At 47.7% G+C, this 24,306-nt stretch overlaps 1 protein-coding gene across 1 annotated transcript; it reads left to right on the top strand.

Annotated features, from left to right (window-relative positions):
• Positions 1-10,728: 10,728 nt before the first annotated feature.
• ANGEL1 (angel homolog 1) lies at positions 10,729-23,480 on the top strand. Its single transcript, XM_077820359.1, has 10 exons — positions 10,729-10,807; positions 15,201-15,800; positions 16,369-16,595; positions 17,612-17,681; positions 18,253-18,686; positions 19,402-19,528; positions 20,366-20,476; positions 21,516-21,585; positions 22,109-22,272; positions 23,320-23,480. Exons 1-10 carry the CDS (start codon positions 10,744-10,746, stop codon positions 23,478-23,480), a joined length of 2,028 nt encoding a protein of 675 aa, XP_077676485.1. The 5' UTR covers positions 10,729-10,743.
• The last annotated feature ends 826 nt before the right edge of the window (positions 23,481-24,306 follow it).

Raw genomic sequence — 24,306 nt, 5'->3', positions numbered from 1 at the left:
GTGTTGGTGAATATTATAAAATTACATCTCTAAAAAAATCCTTGCATAGATTTTTAGAAGCACAATCTGAGTATTCATCTTTAGCCTTAAATGCTTGGATCTTCAGACATACAGTTTTTTAAATAAATCCTTCAAAAGACCACCCTTATCTAAAATACACATGAATTTTAATTATTGTAGTACAAAAAACTTGCTTCCAAAGTCTCTGTCCATCCCTTTCTCTCTTCACTCCCCTGTTGGAGAGAGCCCTTAAAGGGACAACACCCCTTTCCTTCCAGATAGCTGGACAAATGAGTTTCCCTGTCTTTACCTCTGACTATTTGATGAACTAGTTTTAAGAGAACCCTCCAGTAAAATCAGTATCTTAGTAAGATATCAAATGCTTTGTTCTGCCTAAAATCTTTGGAAACATTTTTTTAAAGTTGGTGAAATTTCATAAACATGTATACTGTTATGGAGATCACACAAAGTAAATTAGTGTTCCTTTTTTTCTAAAAGCTATGAACACTAAACCTCTGATTTTAAATGTCTGTTTCAGTGAGTTAAATATGTAGTACTCTGGAATGATTACTTTATGAAGGCTTAAGAGTACATTTAAAATATAAAATCAGCTTAGAAATACTGATTAAGAAAATGTAAAACAGGGAAGAGCTGCATCATGTATTCCATAATATTTAATGCTGTAGTCAGCAAGACAGCTGACTTGCCCTTGCTACAAAGTTTTTTGCAAATCTAACTTCAGGGTATATCAAAAAACCTGTGACTGACCTTTTTTATTCCCATGTTTAGTGCTTTTAATTAGGTACCTTCTGCATAGCCAGTCTTCACTAACTGGCATGCAGTAGAAAACATGCTCCATTTTCTTTAGAAAGAATTTGCAGAAGAGTGGTGTGTGGTTTTCTTCTCATCCCCTCCCCCCGGCCCCATGTCATTTGCTTCATTTGGGTTCAGGGATTTGGCTGGAAGGGGGTGAGCAGAGAGGAGGGAGACAGTGGGAAGAGGGTGGGGCCTGGGGTGGAGTATAGGAAGGGCCAAAGGCAGAAGAGGTGGGCTGCTGGGGAGCTAGTCTCCCCAAGCAGCAGCTTCACCCACCACCCATGACAGCAGGTAAGAGCAGGTCAGCTCCCACACACCCAGCTCATGCTGCAGTCTCCTCAGGCAGGGGCCATAGTCAGAGCTGAATGCGTTGGTGCTGCACATTCTGCGTGAGGGAGAGGGTATGGGGGTCTCTGCAGGGAACACTGACTCTCCTCCACCATGAGGCGGGATGAGCGGCTTGGTATCCTTTGCTGCCTCGTCCCTCCCCCCAGGTTGCCGTCAGGCATAGGGGCACCAGTTTAATAATACTGCATAGGGCCCCATAAATCTTAAGGACAGCCCTGCATCTGCCTACAGTCCACCGAGTGAGGGCACTAGGCTCTACTCCCGCCTGAGCTCCCCTGGACTGTTTGGGTGCTCTACCCTGGCCTCAGCCCAGAGGACTTGTTGCCCATACTCTGTACTGGCCCAGCCCAATTAAGGGCTCAGCTTACTTACTGTCTCTTTGCCACTCGCCCCTGAGTACAGGTCCAAGCCACTGACCCTTCACTGCCCTGATTACGGCTTATCGCTCTACCCGGACTGCTGCCCAGAGCTACAAGCCAAGAGTGACTCAGCAATTCCCCCACCTGGGCACAACGCCCTGTGACTAGTGAGGCGGAGTGGCCTCTCACTGACCCAGAGAGGGAGGGGCTACTGCTAACCCACTACAGGCAGGAACCATCTTTTTGTTCTGTGTTTGTACAGCACCTAGCACAATGGGGTCCTGGTCCATCACTGGAGCTTCTAGGCACTAGGAGGATACAAATATTTATGTACAGAATTTACATAAAAGATTTACTGGTATCACTATGTGCTAAGAAGGCCTTTGAGAAAGTAGAGTGATCTTTCCTAAAAACATGACTACCAACAATGGGCAATATAAATACTTGGATAAATTACTCTCTCCACTAGAATAAAAGTTAATGAGGTATATGCCAAAGACTTTCTTCTATGAAGAACCACCAGACAAGGTTGTCCTCAATTCCTCTTTTTTGTTCACTCTTTGTTGAAATTAGAAATTGGTATTTTAAAACATGAAATGATATGATTTAGTTACTTTTATTTGTATTATGTGCAATAAAGCAACATACAAAAGTTGTAACAGATGGTAAAAACAAAACTATAGTCTAGTTTTCAATGCTACTTTAAATGTACAGAGCTAGGAGGCAGTATACTGAAAGAGTTCAGTTTGTGAGTATTGATATTTTGGAAAAGCAACTGCAGTAGGTGATCACATATAGTAACATTCAGTTATGTAGAATTAAGACTTATCTGCAAATAGTGAAATTAGCAAGGAATGAACATACTTGTTAAGTTATCAAAATGAAAGATTTCATTATTTTTAAGTGAATAGTTACCTCAAGCTTTGCAGTTTCTTTTGTTAGAAGTACAGGATCTTCCAAAATCGAACATTGCTCTTTTCTAGTATTTTATTCAAACTAATCAGATGGAACATAGAATGGTGTGATATGCAGTACAATCTAGGATTTATGTTCCATAAGAAATTAATGAATTCAGTGATATGAGGCTATGGAACTAGTTATACTAAATCTGAAATATTATACGGGGGGTGGGAATCTATTATTTACAAGATACATTTATGGTTTTATGATCCAAACAAAGTATTGAGGAGTCAATATTTCTCTTAATCTCACTTGGCCAATTGAAAATCATTTTACTCATATTCTGAAAAATGATTTGCTGAATTTGGAAAAAACTACATTTGGCTTAGCTTGGCCATAAAGCAGCAGTAAAAATGAATTAGTTAGCAAAACTTCATTTGCTATTTCAGGCCCTACCAGTATGGATACCAAAAATAACTGGAGGCAATTCAAACAAATTATTAACTTTGTGTGGGACAGTAAACTCCAAACTTTAAATGAGAACTCTTAATAGAGCAGATCTGCAAGGGGGATTGGTAGTACCAAATTTACTAAACTATTATTGGGCAGCTCAATTAAAATCACTGTCAGCCTAGTACATTGGATGGAACTCAAACAGGATTTTAAATATAAATGTAGTGTATTGATTTTTGTACCTCAAAAATTAAGACATACACACCAGGGAAACAATATATACATCACTTTGGATATGGAATCTGACACAGATAAGACAAACAAGATCCAATGGCTGGAAATTGAAACTAAACAAATTCAGACTGGAAATAAGGTAAGTTTTTAATAGTGAGGGTAATTACACACTTGAACAATTTACCAAGGGTTGTGGTAGATTCTCTGTCACTGGCAATTTTTAAAGCAAGATTGACTGTTTTTCTAAAAGATCTGCTCTAGTTCAAACAGGAATTATTTTGGAAATTTCTATGGCATCTACAAGGAGGTCAGATTGGATTTAGTGGATCTTTCCAGCCTTAGAATCTTTGCATCTATGAATAACATGATTACTACTAGCACCAGATGTATGATAGTTCACTTTTAGAAAAATACAGATCCCCCAACATTAGTGGTATAGGAAATAAAGTATGTAAAATGCTTCCAATGGAAAAAATGACAGACAGCCTTACAGGAGGATCAAGTCAATTTTAAAATATATAGTTACTGTTTTTTTAACTTGAATAGAATACATACACAGATAATTATAAGATGTTGACCAAACACAAAGGGAACTTTAAAAGGTCACAAATACAGTTTATGAATAAGATTTATTTAATATCTGTATGGAAAGTTTATAGGTGTTAGTATAAATGCTTGGCACTTCCATAACTATTTAATCTTGGTTTATAGTAACAATGGCTCAATTACTTGTACATTTTAAATAAAGTGAATTTTTACAATAAAGTTTTATAAAGTCAAAACTTCATTATACTATGGTCAAAAATCATCCAAGTGAGATCTTACTGAATAAATTAAATGGGAGCAACACTACAGAGGGATACAGACCTTAGTGCTTCAGAGTATAAGTATGATGGCTAACAGGAGGCTCAGAAAAGTATTCTATCCCCCATCCCTGCCATGTCACATTCAGTGACAGCAACTGCACAACTAGGGTCTAATCCTGCAAGGCATTGAGCACCCTACATAAGAACATAAGTTATTGAAGTCAATGGTAGCTGAGGGTGCTCAGTACCTCCTAAGATCTGGCTCTTCCCCAGACCTATTATAGAGCTTTTTATTTTCTTCTGAAAGATCAGACCTTGACTACAGCTGGAAGCAAGATTCCAGACTAGATAGGACAAAGGTGGGCAAACTACAGCCTGTAGGACTGTCCTGCCCGGTCCTTGAGCTCCCAGCTGGGGAGGCTTGCCCCCGGCCCCTCCCCGCAGCGACGTTCTGGCCAGCCGCTCCTACTGGGCAGCACAGGGAGTGCAGCTGGCTCCGGCCAGATGGTGTGCTGTTGCTGCTCTGAGCAGCATGGTAAGGGGGCAGGGGGTGCCAGGGGGCAATCAGGGAGCAGAAGGCGGTTGGATGGGGCTGAGGTTCCGGGGCGGGGAGTAGGCAGGAGATGGGGAACAGGGAGGGTTGGGAGTGGGAGTCCTGGGGGGCCTGTCAGGAGGCAGGGGTGTGGATAGGAGTGTGGGGGGGGCAGTGAGGGGACAGGGGGTGGGATCCCAGGGGGCAGTTAGGGGTGGGGGACAGTCAGGGGATGAGGAGCAGAGGGCAGTTGGATAGGGGGTGGGAGTCATGGGGGGGCTGTCAGGGGGTAGGGGTGTGGATAGGGGTTGGGGTAATCAGGGGACAGGGAGAAGGGGGGGTTGGATGGGGTTTGGGTCCCGGGGGCAGTTAGGGGACAAGGAGCAGGGGGGGTTGGATGGGTTGGGGGTTCTGAGGTGGGCAGTCAGGGGGCAAGAAATGGGAGGGGGAGGGGGCCAGGCTGTTTGGGGAGGCACAGCTTTCCCTACCTGGCTCTCTGTACAGTTTTGCAACCCTGATTTGGCCCTTGAGCCAAAAAGTTTGCCCACCCCTAAGATAGGCCAACGGTTTGCTCCGGTATGGCAGCTCCTATGTTTTTACCTGAGTGTATATGCACTATACATCCCGGTTTATTTCAGCAGGCTCGATTTTTCACCAATGGCTACCTAATTGCCCAGTTTGGGTGTGGCGTGTGAGCCTTACATGCATATGGAGCCCTCTTATAGCAGTGGTAACACCTGTGGTGGTTTTCCTTAGTTTATTTTAAAAACAATTTATTAACTAAAAATCCCACCTTCATCCTCCTCTGAGTCAGAAAATTCATGTTCCATGTTGCGTGTCCTTATCACCACTCTGAGAGTGCTGCTTGTTACTTTGCTTTTTCTCCTCTGCGAATTACTAGTTTACAGTCATCTCTGTCTGACACCCTATGACCTCCTCACATAAAACCCCTGCCACAGCCACTCGACTCTAATTGTCAATCACAGAAAACCTCCAGGAGCAAGGGTGTCATCTATATGATTTGTAATCTTGATTTATACTGTTTCTGAATAGGAAGATCATTTCCCAGTCACTGGGGCTGCCTGGGTCATGTGGCAAGTTTTTGCAAGGCCCCTCTTTCATTTCTTCTCAAGTATTCCATGACCTCATCTGGACATTGTGACTCAAGATAGAGGTTTGAGCATTGGCCTGCTAAACCCAGGGTTGTGAGTTCAGTCCTTGAGGGGGCCATTTAGGGATCTGGGGCAAAAATTGGGGATTAGTCCTGCTTTGAGCAGGGGGTTGGACTAGATGACCTCCTGAGGTCCCTTCCAACCTTGAGATTCTATGATTCTAAACTTACCACGAGATATCCTGCAGTCATATCACATCAGTCTTTGGGTGCATCAGATCTCATTAAGTAGGATCAGAACCGGTCAGCATTTGGATAAGTGTTTCAGAAAGTGGTGCTAATAAGCTGACAAGGGGTGCTCACCCCTCAGAATCACTAGTGAATCAATGTACCAGCCCGGTACATTTTCAGATGAGAAATTCATGACCATTTGTAGTCTTTAAAGAACTCTCAGCACTTTTTGCAAAAGTTGGTTTATAAGTCCCCATGTCCTGAACAGATTCCAACTTGAGTAATTGCATCTTGCCTACTGTATATAGATGTGCTCTGTAATGATATAAGTACCTAAAAGTGCCCTAAACCCAGGTATTTATTATTTATCCAAGCAATCTTAACTGATCCCAAAGATGAGGCGGCTCCATTGAATTGTCAAAGGAATTGGATCAGTGCTTTTTATTTATTTACAGTGTTAGAGGACCACTCAAAAGGCTGACAAAAATCATTTTCTTAACAAAGGAGGCTTTTTGATAAAGGTGGAGGAGAACTATACTCAGGACATTTAAGGGCAGTCCTCCCCTAGAGGAGGTAGCTCAATAAAGATAGTTTCTCATAGAGGTTTCACAATGTATATAGCACACACAGATTGCTAAGTGCTATATAGATATAAAGAAAAAGTCCCTGCCCCAAAGAACTGGGTATCTTAGAAACTTTGGTAGTTTTGTTTACCCATATTAAGCGCAAATCTCTCAACGATTCCCGTTGTCAGAGTTCAAATAGGGTTATTCTTTGGTGCAGAAGAGTAAAATGTTGTGTAAGCCAATGGAAGTTTTGACCTTGAAATGCAGGCCCATTGTATGTTTTGATTTTGTTTGTGAATAATTTTTCTAGTGCAGGCATTACAATTTTGGTAGCTCAGACATTTGCTTGCTTGTGGTACTAATTAATTTTCCATGTTCCACTAGTTAACAGTCCTCACATATTTCAGTGTGATTGTCTCAATGTTGGATGGTTCTTGGATACTGTACCTCTTCTGTCAAAGATCGACTTTGTTTTAAAAATGCCCAAGTAATTATCATTTGCTGTTTCAATAGGCTGCTGCCTCTGGGCTATTAGTAATATCACCTTCCGTTTCTGTAGCTGAACAAAAAGGAAGAATAGTCTAGTAGTTAAGATGCTAGCCTAACACTTCTGAGACCTGAGTTCAGTTATCTGCTCTGTCACAGACTTTCTGTATGACTTTAGACAAGTCACTTTGTCTGTGCCCCAGCTGTAAAATAGGGATAATAGTAATGTCCCTTCCTCACAGTAGTGTTGTGATAAATACAGTAAAGACTGTGAGGTGTTGAGATGGTAATGGGGGCCATATAAGTACCTTAGGTAGATTCATGCATGGTAAATTTTGCTCTGTGGTTTTGAAACAAAATTATGTTATTCTGAAAATGCTCTGCAGATCACCAATCATTTTGTCTTATGAACCGTCTTGCAGCAGTCAGTGCAGGTTCTGTTAACAACATGTCAGCAATGTCCTTTTTGGCTAGAGGTTTCAGAGTTGTTTTGATAGAGATATGATTAATGTGCTCATCAGCAGGTGATGGGTTTGTTTTTAAGGGATGTTTGGAGATACAGTCAGCAGAGTTAGTCTTTCCAGTTCTGTGTATTACTACTTGTGTATAAAGAAAAGGAGTACTTGTGGCACTTTAGAGACTAATGAATTTATCTGAGTATAAGCTTTCGTGAGCTACAGCTCACTTCATCGAAAGCTTATGCTCAAATAAATTTGTTAGTCTCTAAGGTGCCACAAGTACTCATTTTCCTTTTGCGAATACAGACTAACATGGCTGCTACTCTGAAACCTGTACTTGTGTATAAGACATCAAGAGTATACTTGGAGTAACAGGGCATATCGGTACTCAATTTTATCTGACGTTTGGTTTCAGATTTTTAATATGGTCAGAATGATGAATGTAGCAAAATGTTCAAACTCTTCTCTTTCCAGATGAAACTATCTGGTTTCAATATGTGACAGGCTTCAACTTTCATGGGCTACAATGTGATCATGACTAGCTGGGACTGTTTGATTCTCTATAGCTCTTGAGTTTAGAGGGTGTCATAAATATAAAGAAAAGAAAAGGAGTACTTGTGGCACCTTAGAGACTAACAAATTTATCTGAGTATAAGCTTTCATGAGCTACAGCTCACTTCATCGGATGTATTCAGTGGAAAAACTTCAAAAACAGACTCCAATGAGAGACTGCTGAATTCTGCAGTCTCTCATTGGAGTCTGTTTTTGAAGTTTTTCCACTGAATGCATCCGATGAAGTGAGCTACAGCTCACGAAAGCTTATGCTCAAATAAATTGGTTAGTCTCTAAGGTGCCACAAGTACTCCTTTTCTTTTTGCGAATACAGACTAACACGGCTGCTACGCTGAAACCTGTCATAAATATAAAGGGAAGGGTAAACACCTTTAAAATCCATCCTGGCCAGAGGAAAAACCCTTTCACCTGTAAAGGGTTAAGAAGCTAGGATAACCTCGCTGGCACCTGACCAAAATGACCAATGAGGAGACAAGATACTTTCAAAGCTGGAGCGGGGGGGAGAAACAAAGGCTCTCTCTGTCTGTGTGATGCTTTTGCCAGGAAGAGAAAAGGAATGGAGTCTTAGAACTTAGTAAGTAATCTAGCTAAATATGCATTAGATTCTGTTTTGTTTAAATGCCTGATACAATAAGTTGTGCTGAATGGAATGTATATTCCTGTTTTTGTGTCTTTTTGTAACTTAAGGTTTTGCCTAGAGGGATTCTCTCTGTTTTGAATCTGATTACCCTGTAAGGTATTTACCATCCTGACTTTACAGAGGTGATTCTTTTACTTTTTTTCTTCAATTAAAATTCTTCTTTTAAGAACCTGATTGCTTTTTCATTGTTCTTAAGATCCAAGGGTTTGGGTCTGTGTTCACCTATGCAAATTGGTGAGGATTTTTATCAAGCCTTCCCCAGGAAAGGGGGTGTAGGGTTTGGGGAGGATTTTGAGGGGAAAGAAGTTTCCAAGCAGGCTCTTTCCCTGTTATATATTTGTTAGATGCTTGGTGGTGGCAGCAATAAAGTCCAAGGGCAAAAGGTAAAATAGTTTGTACCTTTGGGAAGTTTTAACCTAAGCTGGTAAAAATAAGCTTAGGGGGTTTTCATGCAGGTCCCCACATCTGTACCCTAGAGTTCAGAGTGGGGAAGGAACCTTGACAGAGGGCTTCAGTCAGTCTTCTATTAAAGGAAGGGTTGAAGGACAACATCTCATATGTTCATCAAGGCTACATATGATGACATCACCTGCTTCAGACTGTGCTTTTGCCCATACAGATTTTGTATAATATTTCATAAGATCCTGAAGGGGAGCAATTACACTTGCAAAATTAGGAAGGCAGCATGATCAATAACTATTTATGCCTAAAATGACTTAATATCTGCAATTGTTCAGTAAGACTATATGCTTTATTGTTTTGATTTTCGAAGGATATGAGATGACTCTTGTTTGAAAATACATGTCCAAAGACTTTTAAGTAGATTTTAAAAAATTGATCTTGTCCCTGTTTAATATGGGGGCATTCTAGGATTTTCTTTAGTGCATCGTCATGGTCTTGATATACTGTTCTGCACACACCTTACAGGATGGATTAGACGGCATTAGGAAATGTTTCTGCAGCCAGATATTACAATCTTTTGTAACCAATGTGAGTGGAAAAGGTGGTTAGGTACGTGAATTCAGGGCCCATTTGGAGTTGATGGAATTCTTGTTTAGGCCCAGTTTTGATAAAAATCCAGCACTATTAAGGTAATGTACAATACAGCCCAGACAGGTGTAATATATGCTGCTCCTGCCTGATTGCCTCCATGGGACACCACACAGCTCTGAGCAGGTATGATTAGGGTTACCATACATCCAGGTCGTCCCAGACATGACCTTTTTTTTAGTCTACCGATCTCTATCCAGGCAGATTTTTCAAATAAGAGGAAATGTCTGGGATTTTTTTTTTTGTGGATCTGATGTTGCCACTCAGAAAGAGCCATCTCCATGTCCCAATTGGTCCCTTCCCATGCACCCTCAGCTGTCAGATCCTGGCCTGCCAAATAAGTGGAGCCACCAAGCACCTCTCCATCGGGCTACCTGCCCTGCCGTGGGGCCTCAGAGCCCAGCTAGGACGGGTGAGCGGGCCAGGGCCATGCTCCCGACCCTAGGGAGGGTGACAGCCCTGCAGGGCTGTGCTGCCTGAAGGCTGGTGCTGTGTCCCGGGCCTGCGCCAACTGCCCTACCACTGTAACAAGGAGCACGACACTGCCCACAACCTCGAGAGTGAGGCCACAAGCACCCCCCCAAATGCCCCCTCCAACACCCCCCAAATACCCCTCCCTGTACACACACACCCCTCCAGTGCTTCCCAAATATCCCTCCCTGTACACACACACACCCCTCCAACACCCCGAAATACCCCTCCCAATACATATACCCCTCCAGCACCCCCAAATACCCCTCCTAGTACACACACATCCATCCAGCATCCCCCAAATACCACTCCCGAACCGTCCCAAATACCACTTTCGGTACACACACCCCTCCCGCAACCCCCAGCTGTCCCCTCCCCTCCCGCTGGTGCAGGAACTTGAATGGCAACCCTAGGTGTGAGATGGGCGGATACCCAAACGGGATCACACGCAGCACCGCTTCACAACGCAGACTCATCCACACAGAGGTTGGGAGAGCAGGCGCCCTGGAGCTCCTGGGAAAGTTTACAGGCCTCATCGCCCCAGCTCTGCTCCCCGCCGCGCTCGGTCTCCGGCCCCAGGACTGACGGGCGGAATCCATGCCGGGGGCGCGGGGCAGCGCTGTGCCAAGGCCGGGCCGAGCCGCCGGCGGCTCCCAATAAAGTTGTTGTCGAGGCGGAGCCGGGCTGGGAGAGGACCGGGCTGGGCGGCATGATCGGCACCGTGCTCTGCTACCTGCTGCTGCCAGCGGCGCGGCTCCTCCGGGCCCTTCGAGGTAACAGCCCCCCGCCCCGGACCCCTCCCACGGCCCGTGCGGCCCCGCCCCCGGCCCCGCCGGGAGGACGGCGGCAGGCTATTGCCTGCGCCCAGGGCTGCAGCCAGGACCACGGGCCCTGTGGACGCTCTTGCAGCCCTCCCTGACTGGCGGGTCGTGGAGCAGCTAGATCACCTCGGGCCCGAGGTGACAGCCCCCCGGGGCGACCCCCCCCCCAGCTCCCGGGCCTGGGGTGACAGCCCCCCGGTTCCCCCCACAGCTCCCAGGCCTGCGGTGACAGGCCTCCCCGACCCCCCCCCCCGGCGACCCCCCCCACAGCTCCCAGGCCTGCGGTGACAGGCCTCCCCGACCCCCCCCCCCGGCAACCCCCCCCCTCAGCCCCCGGCCTGGGGTGACAGGCCTCCCCGACCCCCCCCCCGGCGACCCCCCCCCAGCTCCCGGGCCTGGGGTGACAGTCCTCCCCTACCCCCACCTCCCGGGGTGACCCCCCCTTCAGCTCCCGGGCCTGGGGTGACAGGCCTCCCCGACCTCCCCCCCAGCGGACCCACCCCTCAGCTCCCGGGGCTGGAGTGACAGGCCTCCCCGACCCCCCCCCCCCAGCGACCCCCCCTTCAGCTCCCGGGCTTGGCGTGACAGGCCTCCCTTACCCCCTCCGGTGAACCCCCCCCTCAGCTCCCGGGCCTGGAGTGACAGGCCTCCCCTACCCCCACCCCCGTTACCCCCCTCCCTCAGCTCCCGGGGCTAGGGTGACAGGCCTCCCCTACCCCCCACGCCGGCGACCCCCCCCTCTGCTCCCAGGCCTGGGGTGACAGGCCTCCCCTACCCCACCTCCCGGGGCGACACCCCCCCCCCGAGCTCCCAGGCCTGGGGTGACAGGCCTCCCCTACCCCCCCGGCAACCCCCCCCCAGCTTCCGGGGCTGGGGTGACAGGCCTCCCCTACCCCCACCTCCTGGGGCGACCCCCCCCCCCTCAGGTCCCAGGTCTGGGGTGACAGGCCTCCCCTACCGCCCCCCTGCGACTCCCCCCTTCAGCTCCCAGGCCTGGGGTGACAGGCCTCCCTGACCCCCCCCCAGCCATCCCCCCTTCAGCTCCTGGGGCTGGGGTGACAGGCCTCCCCGGCGACCCCCCCCCCTCAGTTCCCGGGCCTGGGGTGACAGGCCTCCCCGACCCCCACCTCCTGGGGCAACCACCCGCCTCTGCTCCCTAGCCTGGGATATCAGGCCTCCCCTCACCCTGGGGAAATGCCCTTCAGCTCCTGGGCCTGGGGTGATAGGTCCCTCCTCCTCCTCAGAGTGACCCTCCTCAACTCCCGAGCATGGGGTGAACCTGGCTCTCACTGATGTTTCCTGGAGAGACCAGCTCTCCCAGGCTCTCTTAGGTACCTCCCCCAGCTCTCCCCAGGGAACTCTGGGGAGACCAGGGAACTCTGGGGAGACCGAGGAACCCCAAGGAGACCAAATTCTCCCAGGCTGTTTTGGATAGCCCCTTGCCTGATTATTATTGTTTATATAGGCCTAGCAACAGTGTTAAAATCATGGGAGGGCCCTGAATGTCAGGTATCTTGCTTTAATTTAAACAGTAGTGAGACTAAAGAAGTGAGGTAGCCCCTAAAAGTAGTAAGGGGGCCCACTGTCCAGCCCTCCCTCCAGTCCCTCTGTAATTTAAGCACTGTTTAGCAGTGATCTAAGTGCTTTCACATCAGAAGACAATGTCCCTGCCCTGAGGAGCTTGAGCTCTAGGCAGATGGAGGCAGGGCTAAGAGGCATCTGAAGCTGTGCTCTAGAGCTGGCTGAACAATTATTCAGTTTCTCTCTCTGTTTGTTTTAAAGGAGTAAAAGGATTAGTAGTCATCTAATTTGACAGCTAATCAGAGGAGGGTTTAAAAGAGAGAGTGGAGGCTTGGTGGAGTGGTCAGGTGAGACCATCTCTAGGTCCTCCTCCCAGCCCTGACCATTGTGTACAAGGGAGAGCAGCTCCTCCAGACCTCAGGAAACTCTAATTCTGATTGCTCGATTGCTAATAGTCAGCACTAGCCTGGGGAGCCTGTCTTTCCAGTAGATACACTGCTGCCTGTTTTTTTTAAGCAGAGGTCCGCAATCTGTGGGGTATGCCCCCCTAGGAGGCGCAGCTGGGGCCTGGGCCAGCCCCCACGAGGGGTGGAGAGAGAGTGCCACTCAGCTCTGCTCCTGTCTCCCGCTGTTGGCCCCACACCCCGGGATCAGCTGCCAGCCCCACACCCGGGGCTCTGCTCTCAGCCCCATGTCCAGGGATCTGCTCCCAGCCGCTGGCCCCATGGCCAGGGTCCTGGCTACCAGCCCTGCACCTGGGGTTCAGCTGTCGGCCACAGCTGCTGGTCGAGGCTCCGCTCCCACCCCAAGCTGTGGCCCTAGCCTCAGCCCCCTTACCCTTTCTGTGTTTCCCCCCTCCCAGAGCCACGGCCCCGCTCCCAGCTTGGGAGTGGCAGCGTGTGGACAAGGGTAAGGGTGGCGGGGCGAGGTAAAAAGTTTGGGGGCCACTGCAGTAGATCATTCTTCTTGGGGGAATGTACTTAAAGCAAACAATTTCAAGGGGAATGTCTTTAGAAAATTATATTTTAATTTTTTTTCCACTTTATACATCCTCCCCCATCAAAATAAAATAGGGTGCATCCGAAACCAAGTGCCTTGAGAATATTTAAAAATACATTTTTATAAGCGCTTGTCTACACATGCAGTTACTCTGAAATACCTAATCCATTCTAAATTCACACCCTACCTTATTTTGGAAAAGCATTTATGTGTAGACAAACTCTGATTTGTAGTTCCATTCATTTCTCTTACCATTCTTACTCCTCAATCTCCAGTGAGCAATATCCAGGTTAAAGAGGGATAGAAAATGAATGATTTGCAGAGAACACAATATGCTAATCAGTAATGGGGATATGGTTGCACAGAGATACTAGCAAAAACACAAATGCTTTTATCATCTTGAAGAGTATAAAGGGGAAATACTAGTGAAACTAGTATCTTCTTGTGTTGAGCATGCACTGAAGTATTTGGCCCATTACAGATGTCAGTCACTGCCATCGGGTGAATATCATGGGCTTCCTATTCTCAGACCATGGTTTCTTTCATGGTAGTGTTTTCACTAATGGGGCTTTTCCATCTTTAACTTCCATGTTTGTGCTTCCTTGTTCGTTTCTCCACTCCTTTTCTTATATGCATTTGAAAAGACAATTCAATGTGGAATGGGTCTTCTATATTGGGTCTCTGCAATTATGGAAATTCCTGGTATCTAAACATGCTGCCAGCTGAGGACCCCTTGTTCATTTCCTGAAAATTCACCCATTCCAAAGGTCAGCTGCTAGAACTTCCTTCCTGATGTCTCTGTCCCATGTGGCTAAATGTATCTGTATCTGTGTTTGTATAGAAGATGCTAAAGAAGGGCAGTACTATAGCTTAGATCGGGGTGGGCAAACTTTTTGGCCCGAGGGCCACATCAGGGTTGTGAAACTGTATGGAGGGCTGGGTAGGGAAGGCTGTGCCTCCCCAGGCAGCCTGGCCCCCGCCCCCTATCCACCCTCTCCCACTTTCCTCCCTCTGACTGTCTCCTCAGAACCCCCAACCCATCCAACCTTCCCCCTCCTGGGACCCCCACCCCTAACTGCCCCCTGGAACCCCTCCCTTATCCAAATCCCTTGCTCCCTGTCCTCTGACTGTCCCAACCCGTATCCAACCCCCCTGTTCTCCGTCCCCTGACTGCTCCCCCCCCAGAACACCCAACCCATCCAACTTCCCCTGCTCCTTGTCCCCTGACCACCCCCTCCCAGGATCCCACCCCGTATCCAACCACTCCCCGCCCTCTTACCATGCCGCTCAGAGCAGCAGGAGCTCGCAGCCCCACCGCACGGCTGGAGCCTGCCGCGCTGCCCGGCAAGAGTGGCGGGCAAGAGCATGGGTGGCGCAGCGAGCTGAGGCTGTGGGGGAGGGAGGACAGCAGGGGAGGGGCCGGGGACTATCTTCCCTGGCTGGGAGCTCAAGGGCCGGGCAGGATGGTCCCGTGGGCCGGAGTTTGCCCACCTCTGGCTTAGATGCTGCTCTGCTGACCACCTATTGCATTGTATAAATAATAATATAAAACCAGCTTAAATTTCACTTTCAGTTAAACCAGTACCAGCTCACTGAAGTCAATGGCATTGTACCGGCATAACTAAAGTCAGAATATGGTCCAAGAGGCAGCCTTAATTACTCAGAACTATAACTATGCATCTTTTTTGAGTAGCCACTCAGTGCTCTTGATGTATTCAGATGGTTCTATAGCACCAAATTGTAACTGATTTCTCTAGCCTAAATAAGCCAATAAGTGAAGAGAGCCGTGGATTTTAACCATTGTCTTGTATTGACTTCCTGACAGATGCTTTCTTTACGTGTCGAAAGAATGTGCTTCTGGCGAAGAGCCCGACCACCCAGGTAGGGGGTATCTCTTCTGTACCCAGCAGGAGGTCAGTCCCAGAAGAGCAGGAAGCCCTGCTGCAGCAGCAGCTGGAGGCGGAAGCTGGTGGGCTACACAGCAGTGAGAGTCCTCTCGTGGTGGCGAAGGTGTCAGACACAGTGCCTTGTGACTGGCTGGAAGGCTCAGAATTATTGATGACCAGCCTTAGCAATCTGAATGTGGCTTCAGAGGTCACATGGTGCAGTGATCAGCAAGACAATGAGCTACATACATTAATATCTCTAGGACCAAAGGAGCATGCTGCAGTAACATTGGCAAAATTACCAGAAGAGGAAAGTGTGGCTATGGTGGGCATTGCAGCATGGCCAGCTGTAAGGACACAGACCGATCACCAGATTAGTGGCTGCACCCCTTCAGCCCTGGAAAGGGAGGATGAAGATACTGCTGTGCTGGACTGGAGCTTAGTGCATGACACAGAGATAGTGCCAGTGGAGGCCACAGCCTGGCCCTTTTATGACACAGGACAATTCCAGCCTTTTCCAGCAGAGAGACCTTACCACGGTCAGTAGTAATACAGCCTTTTTTGATTCTGAGCATGCAGTGCTAGATTGCGATGAGGTAGTGTAACAAAACTTTCTGATCTCCCTGCATGTGGATGCTAAATCCTGGGTGAGCTGGGTATGTCTGCACTTGCTGTTTGTTAGGCAGAGGTTGCATCTTTCCATGCCAGGATGATTGCATCTGGTAATGAAAATGATAAAAGTAATCTTTCCTGATGGAAAGGCCAAGACTTCTGGCATTATTGGGTTGGCTAGTGTTGCTAATCACAATTCCTGTGAAGTTAACATAAGTGCCCACTTCATATTGGAGATGGCTTCCAAAGAATGGCTTGAGTTTTTCTAAAACATTTTCTCCCCACTAGGACCCTGCCATTCCATCCCTGTTGACAGCTATTCAGATTAATCAAAGAAAATCGTCTGAGGGCTGATGTAGAGTACAAAATGCCCAGATTCAGGGAACAAGAGAACAGCTAATCCCAGTGCCCCAGCTAGCAGGGGCATTCCAGGAAATAGGACAGGGAAGGATACCCAGCATATATCTGACCTGTCTTCCTCTCTCTTACATATAGAGATTTTATGGAGGGACTGGGAGGATCTCTCTACACGGTTTGCGGTTCCAGAGCTGGGCTCAGAGAATGGGCCTCTGTTTGAATTCCGAGTCATGTCTTACAACATTCTGGCCCAGGACCTGGTGGAGCAGAGCCGTGATCTCTACCTGCATTGCCAACCAGATATCCTGGACTGGAGCTATCGTCTCCCAAACCTCTTGCAGGAAATCCAGCACTGGGACCCTGATGTGAGTACTACCCAGGCCCTTTCATGTCCGCTATCACCAGAGTTTTTGGGGTGTGAAGCCAGTGCCTCTGGAGTTATTAGGGTCCCTGGTTATGTGCCCACTGGCTCCTATAACCTTACTAGGATCTATTCTTTGATTGGAGGGGCTCAACTTTTCCTAATAGAAGTGGGAGCAGGACAGCCTGCTGCAGTCCTTGGCGAGGAGGCAGAGCCTATAGGGCAGTCTGGAACAAGCCCAGAGAAGAGGCCTACATGAGGGTGGACTTCCTGTTCCTTGCTTACTTCTGTGTTCCTCAGGCTAGCTTAGCATGCTGAGGAAGAAGTGTGCTCACCGCTAAGGATGAGAAGTGAATTTTATTTCACTCTTGCTTCCCCACTGGATAACTGAAGGAGAAGTATGTGCTTCAGAAGTTGTCCTGCATGCTCTGTCTCATTGGTTCTCAACCAAGGGTACGTGTACCCCTGGGGGTAGCAGAGGACTTCCAGGGAGTACATCAACTCATCTAGATATTTGCCTAATTTTACAACAGGCTACATAAAAAGCACTAGCAAAGTCAGTACAAACTAAAATGTCATAGACAATGATTTATTTTTACTGCTCTGTATACTATACACTGAAATGTAAGTACAATATTTATATTCCAATTGATTTATTTTATAATTATATAGTAAAAATGAGAAAGTAAGCAATTTTTCAGTAATAGTGTGCTATGACACTTTTGCATTTTTATGACTGATTTTGTAAGCAAGTAGTTTTTAAGTGACATGAAACTTGGGGGTACACAAGACAAATCAGACTCCTGAAAGGGGTACAGTCCTCTGGAAAGGTTGAGAGCCAGTGCTCTAGCTGGAGGAAAAGTTGCTTAGACAGCATTTCTTGGTGAAGGGGTTAAGTGTGGGAAACTGTTTTTCCCTCTCTTCCCTCACTGTCCCAACTCCTCTCCCCTCTCCACAAAAACTCCCCAAAGCAATTGCCAAACAATGGCAGAGTGAGCTAGGTCTCTGCCTTCCTTGCAGGTTCTGTGTCTCCAGGAAGTGCAGGAGAATCACTACTGGGAGCAGCTGGAGCCAACATTCAGGATGATGGGTATGTCCCTCTCTTTTCTACAGGTTTGGCTGAGACTTGCTGAGAACACTCCATGTCGATAGCTCCAGAGCTATACTTCTGTTTACAGAAGTAGTCCCCACCCCAGGTTTTGATGGCCACATTTCTGAAGCTGTCTGCACCCTTTCAATTGGTGTCCTGTTCCTGTTGTGACCGATTCTTCCCCAGATTGGCTGATGAAAGCAACAAAACTCATCAGGGGCCTGGCTTATATAGAGAGAACAAAAGACACTTGATAGTACATGATGGCTAACGGGACAGTACTGCCTACAAGGGCATGAGCCAGAGGACGAGAGATTGATTAGGGCATAACTAGAAGTATGGGCCGAAAATGAGCAAGAGGAAAATTCAAACTGGGTATTAAGAAAATCTTCCTGCCAGTGAGGTCTGCTGGACTGCGGAACAGTCTACCATGGGGAGTAGTGGGAGCTCCATAGGTTGTGCTATTTAAACCCTGCAAAACAGATTTCCTATACTTTGCTACATCTTACTAAAGAGGAGCCAAGGCTCCTGGCCATTTGGGCCCTCCTGATGGATGGTGGTTCTTTTTCAGGCTTTGTGTGCTTATACAAACGGAGAACAGGAAAAAAGACAGATGGCTGCGCAGTTTGCTACAAGCACAGCAGGTTCCAGCTGATCAGTGCCAACCCTGTAGAATATTTCCGGCCTGGCCTGGACATCTTAAACAGAGACAATGTGGGTCTGGTGCTGCTGCTGCAACCTCTACTCCCAGAGGATGTAGGACAGAAGGCAACAAGCCCTTTGTGTGTGGCTAACACTCACGTGCTGTATAATCCCCGCCGAGGAGATATCAAACTTGCACAGATGGCCTTGCTCCTAGCAGAGGTTGACAAGGTTGTGAAAACTGTTGAGCGCGGCTACTGTCCTGTCATCTTGTGTGGAGACCTGAACGCTGTGCCTGACTCTCCATTGTACAAGTTCATCCGGAATGGTCTGCTCTCCTACCATGGGATGCCAGCCTGGAAGGTAGGTGTAGACAGGGAATGTCATGGAGCATCTCTTTGGGTTGGAGGGAGTGGAGTATTTATATAGTTGTGTCTCTGATCACTATTATAAGGCTACTTCCTCTCATAAAGAATGAGCCCCACTCAGCAGCAAATTTATAGACGTACAGTACATTGTGATAACAGTGGAGGTTACCAAAGCAGAGAGAATTTTTAAAATCTTGTTTCTTTTTCACCGCTGATGTTGCTTGTTTGTGATGTTAGCTCAGGTGGTGAAACTGGACTGGTCAGTTCATCATTGTCCTTCACTCATCCATCGCTGTTGTACTTGGGTGATAGTAACTGTAGGGGGAGGTGCAAATCCATATTCATGGAAATATTCTCTAAAGGTTGGGCCTAAACCTAATTCTGTTCCTGAAATATACACCCATGCAAGCACTGCTCCTTTATACGTACTCTCTGTGGCTGTGCACCCAAACACGTACCAACCTCGCTTTCAAAATGGTTTGAATGAAATATTTCAAACAGAATTTTTTTTTTCTTTTCCCACACCTTCGTTTTACTACATGTTCCCCAGCTAGTAGCTGCACCACAGATTTACATGATCCTTCTTCTGTGCCAGTAGTAGTGCTGGGGTTTGGTTCTGTGTGGGGGCTGTGCACGTTGCTGGCCTCGCTTTAACTATTTTCCTCCTGGTGCTTTGTTCCCCTCACCTTTACCCTGCTGCCTTGATGCAGGTTTCTGGACAGGAAGACTTCTCCCAGCAGCTGCACCAGCGGAAGCTGCAGACCCCACTCTGGCACAGCTGTCTGGGTATAACGGACAACTGTCAATATGTCACTCTTTGCCAGCCAAAGAAATCAGGTGAGCTGTGGTGTGAACGTGGGCTCAACGAAGATGATTATTGTGTGGGTCTTGCTCCCTCTCACTGAGCTGCGGTCTCCACTCTTGGCAGGACATTGACACAACTCCAGGGCAGAACTGGGGAATGTGCTGCACCAGGCACTCTCCTTGACATGGATTCTCTCCTCTCAGAGTACCTGATTTGAACTGTATCACTTGTATGCCCCACAACTCATCTCAGCCTGGGTTTCTGCCATCTTCCTGCACTTGCTGGAAGCTGAATGTCCCACGGTACTTCACATATCGTAGTCCTATTTGGGATACGCTTGAAGGGCCTTGTCTTTTTCTTCAAAGCGCTATGTGATGTAGAGCCCATTTAGGCTCTCACACTGCTCTCCAGAGATGCTTCAGCATATGAAGCCCAGATCAGGGTGTTCTTGGTGGAAGCTTGGTGGATATAAACTCCCTAGAAATCAGGCTGAACCCATATCTCTTTTTCCCCCCTTCAGGCTGGGGTTTCCTCCAACATCTGTGTCATAAACACCCCAAATGCCTTGCTTAGAAATTGACTGCTATCTTGCCACTGTAGACCATATTTTGGGAAGGGGAAGCTCTTAATTTGTGGAACCCCCAGATACCACAGTGATGGGTGCATCAGCAATAGGTATTAAAGTAGCTGGGATGCAGTCTAGACAGTCTCGTCCTCTTCTATCACCATGTCTATTCTATATTCAGGTTCTTATATTGTGCCCATCACCATGGCATTCATGTACTCTGGTAGTATTTTTGGCATGGAAACCTAAAGAGAGAGCTGACTTCTTGGTTATTTCCTTCCTTTGAACTGGCTCTGCGCTGCAGACAGACGCAAGTACAGCCGGGACTTCCTGCTTCAGTTCCGTTTCTGTGATGCTGCCTGTGAACGACCTGCACATCTGATTCTGCAGAAGGGTGTGACAGATGTTAAACCAGGTACTGGAGCAAGTTCTCCCTACTTCAACATCTTTTCTGCGGCATGAGCTGCCTTTGGCAAGACTTGAAGCCAGCAAGCGGAGACCAGTCTTGGCTTGTGATTGGCTGGATGAGTCCCAGAAAAGGCAAGGACTGGGGAAGGTGGGAGCCCACCATTGCATCATATTCCCATGGTCACAAGTGGATTCCATAAGGGCTCAGCAACAGCTCTCAGCTACTGACCTGCTCCTTGCATAGCAAGTCTTGCTTTGCTGATTTATGTGTTTTACACCCTGTGTGGAGAGGAATGGAAGAGAGGGTTCAGTCTATTTTCTGTCCTCCCTTTGTTTTGGAAAAGGGCAAGTATTTTTCCATTCCTTCTGCGCTTCCAGATCCACTGGAAAAAATTCATGGTGGCACCTGAGCTGCCTCAGTGCTAATATGGGAGGCATCAGCAGGTGACCACAAGCTGGCATTAGATCTGCTACTAATGAAGCAGAACCTCTCCTCATCTCTGTGCCTTTTGACATGTTTGGTTCTGTTCTCCTCATTCCCTACCTCCTCTGGGCTGGCAACCCATTTCATGATCCCAATTCTGTGACTCTCTGAGTTTCTCTGACAGCAGAGGTTGTAGTACAGGGCCACAGGGATCGGCCTCTGGGCAAAGGTAATGTCCACAGCTCTATGCACAGGAGCTGATTGACCTGGATAAGTTGGTTGCACTAATTTGCTCCTGGGATCGTCCCACTGACTTTTTGGGGGAGGGAGGTAGGGGTTAGGCTTTGTTTTTGGCCTGGTATCAACTTGTTACTCTTTCAGCACCACTGTACCTAGGCCTCCTGTCTGAGACCAGGACAGTTTGCATTCAGCTTTGGAACCTTGTCCTGACTTTCCAGCATGTACTGTCACTCCTGAGGGTGCCTATCCAGGAGGTCAGGAGGACTCTTGGCGCTGCAATAAGAGACCTTTTGGGTCCTGGGAGGAACTTTCAAACTCAAAATGAACAAACTGCTTCAGGACCAGTGGCATGTCAAATTGGAATCTCTCTGCTCCTTTTTAGATCGTCCTGCACATTGGCCCAAGCATCTCACCATGGTGAATGATCCTGATCCAGAGCTCTTCTTCCCAAGGTAACCTGGAGGGAGGGAAACTTCAGCTGGGCCATGTGAAGTTAGTGGCACCCCTCCTTGGAGTGGCCATGGTGGGGTGCTTGGAAAATGGGCACAGGAAGCTAAATTAATGTCAAGGTTTAAATAATTCCATGGTCCCTTCTCCCAGGCTAGAAAAAGAACACACTAGGGATGGGAAAGAATCAGAAAAATCTGTCTACAACTGGCCAGATCCATACCAGGCTGCACGAGCAGCTGGGAGCTTCCATGCCAACACTGGGTTGGTGCTGCAGGTCAGGAATGCAGTGTGTTGGCAGAACTGTATGTTGGTGGTGAGGGAGCCCCTGTCCACTCAATGTCTTAGTAGAAATGGCCTTAATAGTCTCTCACTGATATAAGCATTAAAATATATTGAAAAATATGTGTAGAAATAGTCTACAAACAGCTGCATCAGGAAAGTGGCTTAGTTTGCTTAGATTCCAACACTGAGCTTTGCATCCCCTCTCCCATGTGAGGGAATGGGGGAGCTGTTTCTTCTCTTCAGGTTTCCAGGTGTTATCCAGCATGGCCTTAATCTGACCTCTGCCTATAGCCACTTCTTGCCCCAGAGAGGTCGCCCTGAGGTCACAACCATGCCCATGGGCCTTGGAGCTACAGTTGATTATATCTTCTACTCTGCAGAGCCCATTGAGAATGGGAACAAAGAGGGTGAGTGTGGCAACATTGGGCCTCCTGAGAGCTTATCCCCACCATGCTAGGAGGGAAATGTGTGGTACAGCAAAATGGAGCTCATCATGGTGGGCAGTGTGTCTCCACCATGGCAGGAGTGGGCCTCTGGGTGTGGCAGCATGCAGTTTCCACGGATCTGTGCCCAGTAGGGGCTGAGTGATGTACTGTGGGGAAATGCTGTCCTCCCCAGCTGAGGTGACAAGATCTCTATTTTATGCTATTGAGGAGGTACAATAGTTCTGCCTGTCCTGATAATAGTTTTTAGGGGGAAATCAAAGTAGAATGGAATGTTACTTTCTTGTTGCCCAACACTTCACCTTGGGTTCACTTAGCATATGCCCTGGAACAGCCCCACAGGCAGTTGGCATTGAGATCTTAGCTCCTCTGGCCTGGTACTTTGTATCCTTCGCGGCAGCATAGACCATCTGTAGGAGGCACCCCACTTCACCTCCAGGTGATACCCTCTGCAAGCGTCACACTATTTGTAGGAGTTGAGTTGATGAGGCTCTGCAAGTAACGGCATCCAGCTCCTACGCCCTCTGAGGCCAAGATCAGCTCAGCATGGGCTCTTTGGGGGTGTGGTGGGAATAGAGTGCAAAGAGTCTCCACAAGTCAAATTTTGTTTCCCCCGAGCCTATGGCTCATTGGGCTGACACGGTTAAGGCATGTCAGTTTCATAGCCAGTGGTAGGCAAGCCTCTTCAAGTAGAGGCCTAAATTCACCTCTGGGAATTTGAGTGCTACTAGCAAGAGCTTCCTTGTGAACAGCTGCATGATGACTGCGGTGTGTGTTGCAGCTCCTGTGTGTGCCGGCGCATGAATCCATATATCAGCAGCAGTCTAGGGTGCCTGTTGCTAGAGTAGCCAGGTACGAAGAGGGACACGTTGTTTTGTATAGGCTGTCTGTGTGGATACACCCTTGCTTCCCTGACTGTGCAGCATATGCTAGCTGCCCTGTGTCTGCGCAAAGAGTTTGAGCACGAAGCTCCAGTCTCCATCTGACATGTCCTTCCCATTCCCTTGCCAGGTCGCAGGCTATATCGAGATGGAGCCCTGAAGCTGCTTGGCCGCCTCTCCCTGCTCTCCGAAGATGTCCTGTGGTTGGCAAATGGCTTACCCAATCCCTTTTGCTCATCTGATCACCTCTGTCTGCTGGCTAGCTTTGGCTTGGAGATCTCCAGTGCCTGAGAGAGGGGGATTGTGTGGGTCCCCTCAGACAAGCTGGACTGAATGCAGAATACAGAAATTGTGCATTCAGAGCCTCAGTTGGCTCGCAGGAAACTTCCTTTCCATTTCCCCCCATCCTCAATGTAACTGGAGCATGAGGGGGCCAGGAAGATTGAGCCCTTCCCTGCATTGCTACTCCATGGGACTCCATTACTGGCTGATGCCCAGTTATTCTTTGGCTGCACTCTCTCTTAAAGGGACCCGGGCAATTAACTTCCTTACCTATTTGGTCCTGCAACCCTCTGGCAGATGTTCTAGCTGTGATGTTCTTACACTGCAGGAATCAACATGACTTCCGCTTATTTACTTGTCTCTGTGTGCTGCTCCTCAGTGATCTGGGAAAGATCAGGTGCAGTTTTGAGACTTGTGTGGGCTTTTTTTTTAAGTTGGCTACTTGCTGCCAACACCAGGGGGTGCGCCCAATCATCATCTGCCACACTAAAATGGTGATTCTTTTTAATTTCCTAGCAACAGTGTATGGAATGCATTCCCCTTGGATTCACCCAAGCATCTCTTCTGTCATCTGTAACTTAAGATAGGACTGGGCTTGATGGTGGCTCGGAAATGGAATTGAAGTAGCCTTTACCTAGGGATACCTAAAGAGAGTTTCCATCAGGTTCACCCAGGTCTGCACCCAGCACACACATCAGCAGAGTGAGAGTTTTAAGTTTCAATAACTTTCTGTAGGGAGCTTTCTGTCGTTACGAGACCACTGTACCAATAAGGTCTGACACAAAGATCAGTGTGATATGGAGGTGCTGGTTCTCCAGAACCATCATAGAAAGCC

This window comes from Eretmochelys imbricata, chromosome 6 (genome assembly GCF_965152235.1).
Source record: "Eretmochelys imbricata isolate rEreImb1 chromosome 6, rEreImb1.hap1, whole genome shotgun sequence".
NCBI lineage: Eukaryota > Metazoa > Chordata > Testudines > Cheloniidae > Eretmochelys > Eretmochelys imbricata.
The sequence above is the reverse complement of the archived record's forward strand: the minus strand, read 5'-3'. Positions and strand labels throughout refer to the sequence as shown.